The sequence below is a fragment of the Scomber japonicus genome, chromosome 1 (genome assembly GCF_027409825.1).
Source record: "Scomber japonicus isolate fScoJap1 chromosome 1, fScoJap1.pri, whole genome shotgun sequence".
NCBI classification, from domain to species: domain Eukaryota; kingdom Metazoa; phylum Chordata; class Actinopteri; order Scombriformes; family Scombridae; genus Scomber; species Scomber japonicus.
In genome coordinates this window covers 35,259,537-35,271,183 of record NC_070578.1, presented here as the reverse complement: position 1 = coordinate 35,271,183, position 11,647 = coordinate 35,259,537, and the positions used below count along the sequence as shown (strand labels likewise).

The following is an 11,647-nucleotide window of genomic DNA, read 5'->3' as shown; positions in this document are numbered from 1 at the left end:
TCAATTCAGGTCAGACTTCTCTGGTCAGCTGACATTATTACCTACTAAATTTCACAAGTAAATTTGCTTTAATCGGAACATAAAAGCACCAAAAGGACATTTTCGGTCACAAAAATGAGAAAACGATGTAAATTAATGTGTCTGGTTAGTTGCAAAAATGTTGATACTGAGAAGAAGTAAAAAGTTTGTTGGCGACATATTCCTATTTTTTTTTTGCAGACTGCAGCATTATTAACCTTTTTTCTGCTTGTCTTTAGATACTAGCAGCACATATCTAATGTTAGGGGAAGATCATGGTCTTAGTTTAATAACGACAAAAGTGTATTAGCATTTAAAGGTGGAGTGTGTAGGATTTAGTGGCATCTTGCGTTCCAGTTGTGTCCGTAAAATACATGAAAGGCCTTCTCTGCAGCCAATGTTTGGTTTGTCCATTCTGGGCTTCTGTAGAAACATGGTGGTGCAACATAGTGTTGTAAATTAATGTGTCTGGTTAGTCGCAAAAATGTTGATACTGAGAAGAAGTAAAATGTTTGTTGGTGACATATTCCTATTTTTTCTCCACCAAAACATTTGATCTTATAGTACATTGTCTGATTTTGTAAACTGCAGCATTATTAACCTTTTTTTAATGCTTATCTTTAGGCACCAGCAGCACATATCTAATATTTGGGGAAGTTCTTGGTCTTAGTTTAATAACGACTAAAGTTTATTAACAAAATAAAGGTTGCGTGTGTGGGATTTAGTGGCATCTAGCGTTCCAGTTGTGTCCGTAAAATACATGAAAGGCCTTCTCTGGAGCCAACGTTTGGTTTGTCCATTCTGGGCTTCTGTAGAAACATGGTGGTGCAACATGGCGACCTCAGTGGAAGAGGACCAACACTTTATGTAGATATAAAGGGTTTATTCTAAGGTAACAAAAACATAACAATTCTTATTTTCAGGTGATTAAACACTATTTAACTCATACTTATAGATATTATATTACATTTCTAACAAGTTTGTTCTGTTAGATGCTACAAAATTATACAAACTGCACCTTTAAGTGAAACCATAATCTTTCACTAACCTTAAAGTGCTTTTGTTGCCTAAACCAAACTACTAAATAATGTTGAATTACATTTGGAGCAATAAGAAGCAGCCAAATATGTAAACAGGAAGTAATTGTAGCATCAAGAGCTGTAATATAACAGTTTTAGGGGTCAAAAGATAAAATAAATCTGCCAATTCTTTGTGAATTTTTTTTTGTGTTTCTGGTGATATATGTCTAACATTGTTGGCATAAAGTTTTGTAATCTGAGGTGTGTTTTTTCTGTGAAACTGAAAAGTGTTTACAGATCAGACAGCAAGCTAATATTAGCTTAGCTGGTTGGCTCACTTGGTAGCTTAGCAACAGTTTCACCTGGCTTTTAGTCGTTGTAAATATTTAGTAACTACAACTAATCTTTACTTAACAACAACTTTATGTGATGCTTTAATCTGCACCTAAACATTTATGAATTTACAAACAAGACTTCATTGCTCTACACTGTCTGATATTCAAAGAGCTTTACATATAACACAAAATGCATCAAGACAGGATGTAAAAGCAACACTTGGGAAAATAAAAACAACATTTAAATATGATTCAAAGTGAAAGTGGAAGTAAAATTAAGCTAACATAGAATAAGACAAGATAAAAACAGGAGAATAAAAAATTATAATCCAGTGTAAACTATTAACCATAACATTTGGATTTTTAATAAAAAGTAGTCGCAAACAGAAAAATCTTCAGCTGTGATTTAAAAGAAGTGAAATTTGGAGCAGATCTGCAGTTTTGTGGAAGTTAGCAGAAAGCAGACCTGCCTCAGACCACCTGAGAGACCTGGATGGTATTTTAGCACCTAAACTATTCAATGCTTTATAAACCAACAGGAATATTTTAAAGTCTATTCTTTAACAGACAGGAAGCTGATGTATATTTTACACATATATAACACTATTGTCGATAAACCAAACCAAACCATCTGTATTGCCGAGCCGTTCTTGACATCACAGCTTGTTGTAGTCTCAGCTCGGCCTGCCTGATCTCCTCTTGGCAGCTCGCTCAGTCTCGGGGAAGAATCGGATACAATCGGTGGTGACCAAGCTTACATGTGTGCTATAAACTGTTCCCCAGATTTTGTGGGTTCAAGGCTTTAGTATCACTTTCCCGTCTGCCCGTGCCAACACGCCGCGCCATGTAATTAGCCAACCAGCCATCGAGTCTGGAGTCTGAGCAGGCTGTGAAACACCAATATGAGGGGAAGAGCAGATTTACTGGTTTTACAGCTTTACTATCCTTCTTTACACATCTGGCTAAGTACTTGATTGATACTGGACACTCTCTGAAATTAAAGAAGTAACTGTAATGTTCTCATATGGTCGGTCTGAGCGCTCCCAAATCTTGCTTTCAAACGTCCGCTAAAGATTTCAGAATAAAGATTTCAGCAGAATTTCATATGTATTGACCTGCAAACTGTGGCAGGAGCTTGTGGAGACAGCAGAGAGAAGACACCATATGAATTTAATATTTAAGAACCTAACACAACTAACACCCTGCACGCATCCTTAAAATATCTGAGACCTTAATCCTGCATTAGGGGTTTTACGGCCACTCGAGAACAGAAACAAGTTGTGAACACTGACATATGATCACCTTTTAACTTGATATGTTAGCAAACAGTTGTTTATTTCCACATCCAGCAGTCACGGAGCAACGTTATCATTCATTAGGAGTCGTGTTTCTGTCCACCTGCTGATTATAAGTCTAATATTCTCTCTCTTTTAGCTCTTTTTTTGCTCTCAACCAACTCCTGAGAGAAATATCTGTCTCTTTAGCTGCTAAATGCTCCACTATGTTCACCAGCTAGTCTACAGCTAACTGTGTCTGTTTGCTGTTTGGAGCTGAGCAGGTAGTGTACAGTGGGCTTTTTTTTTAACAGCTTTTTCTCATTTAACCCTCCCGTTGTCCTCTAGTCAAGGAAGGAAGGGAGGGAGGGAGGAAGGAAAGAAGGGAAGTAGGAAGGATGGAGGAAAGAAGGAAGAAGAAAGGCAAGGAGGAAGGAAGGAAGAAAGGAAGGGAGGGAAGGAGGGAGGAAGGAAGGAAGGAGGGACGAAAGAAAGAAGAAGGAAGGAAAGGGAGGGAGGAAAGAAGGCAGGAAGGGAGCAAAGGAGGGAGGAAAGGAGGGAGGAAGGGAGGAAGGAAGAAGTTGTGTATTTGTCACTGGAAAATGTTTTGTTATATTTTCTACATCTTACACCTGTGTCTTATAATGCTATGTGTGACAGGAACTATCTACAGTATGCACTTAGTTATATTAGTTGCAGCTCGTCATGTTAAGTTTAATCCTCTGATGTTACAGCTTTCACAACTTATTATCATATCTTAATCACTCAAATCACACTGAAAGTAGACAAAACCTGACATGAGATTCAGACATTTTAAAGCTGCAATTTTTGACATTTGGCAACTAGAGGGCAGAAAAACCTGCTTGAACGTTAACATAACTTTTACTGCACGCTGTCCTGTGGTCTTATGAAGAACACTCAATCACTCTTTCCAAATGAAATATTTATTGAAAATGCAAAATGTACATTTGTATGATACAAATCCTCTTTAAGTCGACTATCCAGGTGGGTCTGTGTGATTTTGACAAACACATAAAGAACTCAGAGACGCTGCTGAGTCCTCTGAAGTGAAAGCTGATGTGCTCTCCTGATTCTTACTTCACTGTCACTCTTCTCTGTAAATCAGGAATAAATCCAAATCAAAGTTTTGGATCCAGTTTGGTTTGTTTGTTCTTCTTCTCTTCTCTTAGTGTCTGTGCTCTATCAAACTCCAATAAATAAATAAAGTGCTCCACATACAGCTGGATTCAAATCACGTAATACAGCTCACTAGTATTGATTATATTAAGTATATTTAACATCACTGAATATACAGTTTATTGTCGTCTTTCTACAAGTGGAATATCTAAGAATTTGATATTGCAAATCATTTAAAAGTTATGAAATTGACTTATTTACAAAAACAAGACACAAATGGATGGTGATGATGAGGATGATGATGATGGACTTGAACCAGGTGTTTTCTGAACACAATCACACCTCAGGGCTTGTTTCCTGATTTTATGCATCACAACCACTTTTTAAAAAACCTTTTAAAAATACCTTTTTTAAAAATGTGTGTTATTTTTAAGCCAACTTAGCTCACAGGAGAGCTCTGGAGACATGAGGTCTTACTCTAAAAAACCAAAGATCATTTTACTTTCATTCACTGAACCTTTTCTCTTCTCTGCAGGCTGGCAGGGAGGCGGCAGAGCAGCAGGATTATACAGTAAAAACACTTCAAATCATCTGTGGTCCCATCACAGAAGTGTTTTGAAGGTGTTTATGTATCATTTCAACATCAATTAATTATAAGCACATTAGAGAGAGACAACAGAATAACTTCAACTGAGTATTTCACATTTGCTTTTGCAGTCTAAAATTATATCAAAGTGTTTTTAATGTATTGTTAAAAGTTTTTTTATAATTGAAAGGAAGGAAAAAAAGGTCAGTGTTGTTGGTATGTTTTCTATAGTGGACAAGAAGTGAAATTCAATGTCAGTTGGACAACAAGCAAAACATTTTTATGGCTGCTTGGTTTTATTATGAAATTTTGCACAATAATCACTGACCATCAGTTTTTTAATGAAGTAGGATAAACTGCATAATCTTAATTATTTTAGATTTTTTTTTTAGTTTTATATGTTAAAATGATACACTGAACAACTTGTGATACTATTACAACTATTTTTAAGTCATTTGGATCTTGGAGCCTCACAGATTTCTTCCAATAAATCACTTACTTCACCTGAAGGTAAATATAAAGTCAGAGGTCAAAGGTCAGTGAGACTAAATGGCCTGCAGTACCACCTCCCTGCCAGCAGAGGCGCCAAAGAACAACTTACTGTACGATAATTAACGGCCAGCAGAGCCCGTTACACATTCTGCATCAGTCCTGCCAGTCACAGCTCAGTAACTCACTCTCCCAACATCCTGTAGCAACATGGCTGAGGCTTCTTCTTCTCTTCTTCAGTGTCTTGTGGTTTTAGAAGATGTAGATCTGAACACTGTCTGTGTGTGTGTGTGTGTGTGTGTGTGTGTGTGTGTCTAGGACCACTGGCAGGAGCAGTCGGTGGGTTCCTGGATGGTGTAGCTGACCCAGGTGGCGTTGCCGCTGCAGTAGAGCTGCACGGAGCGCCGCTGCAGCCCCGTCTCCCTGCAGCACTTGCAGAAGCGAGCGTAGGTGTTGATGTTGTAGTTGTAGATGCTGGCGGACGGACACTTCCCGTCACATGACACGATGTTCACCTGCAGGGCAGACACAATTAGAACAGAAGATGGCAGGGGTGAAAATAGCACCACAAACAAGATTGAAGTAGAAGTTATTCCATATAAAATGTCCCTGCTTTTTATTGTTCTTAATCTGGAGTATGTGGTATCTGCTGCTTCTTCAATTACAAAGTCAAGGCACCATGACGGAGCTCTCCAGATGTTAATCAAGTCAAATTTTAGACTTTTTACATTTTGAGAAACACATATAGTCATTTCATACTGCACAATCATACTGGCCAATATTTAACCTTTGTGTCGTCCTCCCGGGTCAAACTGACCCTGTCTGTTTTGATTCTTCCTTCCTTCCTTCCTTCCTTCCTTTCTTTCTTCCTTCATTCTTTCCTTTCTTTTCCTTTCCTTTCTTACTTCCTCCCTTCCTTCTTCCCTCCCTCCTTCCTTCTTTCCTCCCTTCCTCCCTTCCTCCCTGCCTTCTTTCCTCTGTCCTTCTTTCCTCTCTTCCTCTTTCCCTTCCTTCCTTCTTTCCTCCCTCCCTCCTACTTTCCTTCCTCCTTTCCTTTCCTTTCCTTCCTTCTTCCTTCTTCCTCCGTTCCATCCTTCCTTCTTCCCTTCCTTCCTTCCTTCCTTCCTTCCTTCCTTCCTTCCTTCCTTCTACCTTCATTTCATCCTTCCTTCTTCCTCCCTTCCTTCCTTGACTCGAGGACAACAGGAGGGTTAAATGACAACAGCAAATCACAACGGACACAAACACACATCAAACGTACCGGCCGGTTGCTGCGGCAGTCATTCTTCCTGATGGTCATCCTCACCGTCACCTTCTGACACGACCTCCCGTCTTCTTTACCTGTTCACAATAATACAACAAACCAAATCAGATTCACATTACTCGTCCAGAGCAAAACATCTTATCTGCTGAAAGACGCAGAAAACACCAGGAAGGAGAGGAGAGAAAAAACTGCTGATCATGCACAAGCTGACAAACAGGCAGAGTGGATGGATGAGTTAGAAGGAAGAGAAGAAAATAAAAGTCCAGAAATAAAGTAGAAAATAAGCTAAATAGAAAATAAATGTATTGTTAGAAAGCAGAAGTTTTGCAGGCAGCAACAACAAATGAAGCTTCTTCAAAATAAGATGAAAAAAAAAATCAAAAACTGGTTTCAAACAAATCTGTTATAAAATTTTAGCATCTGAAAGTTAATATTTGATTAAACCCTTGTGCAATCTGGAATTTAACACAACCATGCAACATAAAGCTGTTATGTTTGGCATTTTACACAAAGATCAGTTTTATTATCACAGATCAGTTCAGTGTATAATATCCTCTCTGGCTCTTGATGATTCATGTGAAGTCTGAGACCCTGATAACCCTGATGATGTCATGATGATGGGACTGGAGACTCAAACTCTATACCATAAGTCTTACATCACAAACTGGAGTTGTGAAGGATTAAGATGTGGCATTTCCAGACAGGCGGAGTCCAGCAAAGAGACGTCAAGTTCTCAAATTATGTGAAATGAAGGCTTCAGGTTTTAGAGCTTGATCCGTACGAGGCACCAAGGGTTATCTGCTACTTCGATTTTGACCATTCTTATTTTTAAGATCATGCTTAAGATCATATGTTACATCAACACTAGAGATTTCGTGCCCATTATCGACACAGACAAAGTGCCAGCCCCATTTTTAAATGTGCCAGTTGTTTAAGGACATCTGTTGCAGAGGTTTTATGTTATGTCTGTTTAGTGTGAGATGTGTAGTAGGCTTCATGTGTTTTATATTAACTCCAAAAACAGTATACTGTGATAAGTAGTATCTAGTACTGTAGATACTGTAATGAGTATGGAGTATGGATTTGGGGCACAGCTCATCCGTTTTTAGAAACACAAAGATCACTTCCTTCCTCCCTCCCTCCTTTCCTTCATTCCTCCCTCCCTTCTTGCCTTTCCTTCCTTCCCTCCTTCCTTCCTCCCTCCTTTCCTTCCTCCCTCCCTCCTTCCCTTCCTTCGTCCCTCCCTCCCTCCTACCTTCCTTCTTTCCCCCATCCTTCCTTCCTCCCTCCCTTCTTGCCTTTCCTTCCTTCCCTCCTTCCTTCCTCCCTCCTTTCCTTCCTCCCTCCCTCCTTCCCTTCCTTCGTCCCTCCCTCCCTCCTACCTTCCTTCTTTCCTTCCTTCCTTCCTCCTTTCCTTCCTCCCTCTCTCCTTTCCTTCCTTCTTCCTCCCTTTCTTCCTTGACTTGAGGACAGCAGGAAGGTTAAGCTCTGTGATTGAATGATTCTTAGGGAAACAGTTTACATCTCTTGTTAAGCCTTAACCTTTTATTCTGAAAAAAAAAGAATTTCTAACACAGTGCTCATCTTTTGTACTGATGATTCAACCCCGAGACTTTCTTTTCCTTCAGGAACTCTGGATGCCAAACATAACACCTCCCACTACATACATTACTGACTGATGATTCTTTGAGGGTAAAATGCCTCACATAGCAGCCTCAGTTCCAGCTGTGGTGCAGCAGCAGCAGCATGCAGATCGTCTCCCGTCACCAACCCACATCAGTATCTACTGACACATGCAGACGTCTAAGCCCGACTACTGGACTACTACCAACAGCACATTGTTGGCAATCAACAATGCACTGCCCAGACAGTGCTAAATGGGGAAAAGGTTTATCATGTACATCCTGATCCACAGGGAGGGGCGGGGGGAGTACATACTCATTGCTGTCCTCTCAAGTGTGACATCATTCTTTGGCCTACATAAAGGATTGTCCCCGCCTCATTTCAAGGTGTAAAATTACTTTAACAGCTTTAAATTACATTGTTTTGACTTCTTGTTAACCTATAAAAAATAAAACTCACAAGCTAGAATGTAATGGCTTCATGAAGCGAGGACAGAGCACCATCAGCACCATAAATCTTACAAATGTGATGTGATTGTTTTAGCCTACAGATTTCATTTCTGAGTTAGAGCCTGAAATGAGACGACAGTTGAGAGGACTGTCCTGCTGACGGGAGGAGGTTGCAGTCAGACTTTGGGGTTTCCTGTGTGTGTTTTATACAATGTAATATTTTGGAGGGAGTACATTGTTGAATATCAACAATAGCACTGACAAGCTTTGTTGTTTTTGGTACCTCTTTCACAGTTTGTGTTAACTGTGGGAGTCAAGGGGCTAACGGGGAAAGGGAACAGAGAGAATCCAGTACCTGGTGGGATTGGTACATGATGGTAAGCTGCAGCACATGAACCACAAAGCCACTTGCATGTCTTCAGATGCTTTTCAGTGACAGCTACCAGCTATCATTTGGGACTTTGAAAAGGTCATCCATTGCCTTTTTTCTTTTTCTTTTTTTTTTAACTCACAAGACCTTTCTTCACTGAAAAGCACACTGACAGATCTCACTAATCTGAATAAACAGAAGACAAAATGTAACAGAAAACAACAGACGCGAGCCAATTCAGACACACAACGTGGTCGAAGGTAGATTTTTGGACTGGAACGGACAAACTGAAGGGCAAACATGTTGGAGACATGTTGAGCGGCAGGTGAAGGCGCTCTTCAGTGTCATCTGCAGCCTACGGCGCTACGCTAACTACAACAACTGCTGCTGCTACGCTCAGATCAAATACTCACACGTCTTGCAGCATCCGTCCATGTAACTTACGACAGTTCCACCGATCTGAGTGAACACGAACGTCAAAATGTTAAAAAATGAGATCAGTGAAAAAATTGACTATTTCTACATAGTTACAGTATATATATTTCTACATAGCTAATGCCTGCCACCGGGTCGGACCAGAGGAGCCAGTGTTAACAATACATGCAGCACCTCTCGTTCACCTGCTCCCAAATCAGAAACACATGTTAGCATGTTTACAACACAAGGCGGTGATATTCATAAGAAATGCAATCTTCATTCTGGGAAACCACAAACCACTTTTGTCCCCAGAGGCCAAAAATCAACACAAACCTTGTAGTGACTAAGTTCAGACTATTTTACAAGCGTGAGAAACTTATTGGAGTGTATAAGACTTAACCTTTAACACACTTTTTAGTTTTACTTTCATTATATGTTAAAACATGTCAACAATTTCTGCTCTTTTCTTCTCATGGAAAGTGTATTTTTTCTCTAGTGGTTTTGGGAATATGAAATATCTCCATGTCTTATTATTATTATAAGAGTGAAGGTATCATACAACTTAACCTTTAACACACTTTTTAGACCATCATGGAACAACTTTAGGTAAAAAAAAAGTTTTACTATCATTATATGTTAACCCTTAAACAGGCAGGAATGGAGAATGAGGTGTAAAAAAACAAACATAATTGAATGTTTGATTTAATAAAGATGCATTCTTGCTTTCCCTGGTCATTAATCTCCTAGTTTCTAAACTTATTTTATCATTTCTATCAAAGTAAAGACCTACGACAAGCTTCAGTTCTACCAATTCAAGACACATACAGGAAGGAATGAAGGGAGGAAGGGAGGAAGGAAAGGAGGAAGGAGGAGAATAGGAAGGACGTAAAGAAGGGAGGAAGGAAAGGAGGAAGGAAGAAGGGAGGCAAGGAAGGAAGGAAGGACGGAAGGAAGGGAGGGAGTAAGGAGAGAAGAAAGGAAGGGAGTAAGGAGAGAAGGAAGGAAGGAAGGAGAGAAGGAAGGAAGGAAGGAAGGAAGGAACAGTCAAAACAGACGGGGTCAATTTGACCCGGGAGGACGACAGGAGGGTTAAAGAGTGTGTATCTCCTGGTGCACGTTGCCTGTTTAAGGGTTAAAACATGTCAACAATTTCTGCTCTTTTCTTCTCATGGAAAGTGTATTTTTTTCTCTAGTGGTTTTGGGGATATGAAGTATCTGTATGTCTTATTATTATTATTATAAGAGTGAAGGTATCATACATCATAAATTTAAGCCTCACTGTTCATCTAATCCATCTCATGATTCTTCTTTCCAAATATGTATGTCAATCAGTTCAATTATGGAAGAAAATAACAATGTTAAAAGTTGCTTAATGAGATCTTGACAAATAAATCAGTATGATGATGTAATTCCATTTGGACCCTGCCTTGGTATGTGTAAGTGCCTTGGTATGTGTGTGTTTGTGTGTGTGTCTGTGTATGTATGTGTGTGTGTGTGTGTGTGTGTGTGTGTGTGTGTGTTATTGTGTGTGTGTGTGTGTGTGTGTGTGTGTGTGTGTGTGTGTGTGTGTGTTATTGTGTGTGTGTGTGTGTGTGTTATTGTGTGTTTGTGTGTGTGTGTGTGTGTGTGTGTTGTGTGGGTGTGTGTGTGTGTGTGTGTGTGTGTGTGTGTGGGTGTGTGTGTGTGTGTGTGTTATTGTGTGTGTGTGTGTGTGTGTGTGAGTGAGTGTGTGTTATTGTGTGTGTGTGTGTGTGTGTGTGTGTGTGTGTGTGTGTGTGTTATTGTGTGTGTGTGTGTGTGTGTGTGTGTGTGTGTGTGTGTGTGTGTGTGTCACGCTGACCTTCATACACTCTGTTTCGTTGAAAGGCGGGCAGCTGAAGGAGTAAGAGATGAGTGTCGGTCCAGACAGAGTGTCTGTGCAGTCGAACTTCAGGCAGTTTGACACCCAGGATTTCCCCGGCTGAAAACGCCAGAGACATCAACATGAGGGCTGTTAGACGGGAACTCTGCTCCCCTGACTCAGGTTGCGTGACCAACAAGAAGTGAACCCACACAGTCTGAGATTATTGTTTAATGTAACACCAAGGCATCATTTCGAAACTCAAATTCTTAGAATTATAGATTCAATAATTATTCATCCATTTGTTTAAAACTGCAATGAAGCAACGTGATTAACCCTCCTGTTGTGTTCGAGTCAAGGAAGGATGGGAGGAAGAAGGAAGAAAAGGAGAGAGGGAGGAAGGAGGGAAGGAGGGAAGGAAGGGAGTAAAGGAAAGAAGGAAGGAAGGGAGTAAGGAAGGAAGGATAGAGAGAGGAAGGAACGATAGAAGGAAGAAAGGGGGATGGAGGAAAGAAGGAAGGAAGGGAGGAAAGGAAAGAAGGAAGGTAGGAGGGAGGGAGGAAGGAAGGAAAGAAGGACAGAGGAAAGAAGGAAGGGATGACGGAAGGACGGAGTAAAGAAGTAAGGAAGAAAAGAAGGTAAGAGGGAGGGAGGAAAGAAGGACAGTAGAAAGGGGGATTGAGGAAGGAAAGATGGAAGGGAGGAAAGAGAGAAGAAGGAAAGAAAGAGAAAAGGAAAGACGGAAAGGATGAAGGAAGGAAGGAAGCAAGGATGGAAGGAAGTGAGAAAAGAAGTACGGAAGGAGGGGAAGAACGAAGGAAAAATT

The 11,647-nt window shown here is 40.2% G+C and overlaps 1 protein-coding gene across 1 annotated transcript in view; it reads right to left on the bottom strand.

Annotated features, from left to right (window-relative positions):
• Positions 1-5,172: 5,172 nt before the first annotated feature.
• The window catches only part of otog (otogelin), a 75,507-nt gene continuing 69,032 nt past the window's right edge, over positions 5,173-11,647 (bottom strand). Inside the window, 4 exon segments of the mRNA XM_053323138.1 lie at positions 5,173-5,373; positions 6,120-6,199; positions 8,978-9,023; positions 10,822-10,941. Of these exon segments, the coding sequence (XP_053179113.1) occupies positions 5,173-5,373; positions 6,120-6,199; positions 8,978-9,023; positions 10,822-10,941 (447 nt within the window).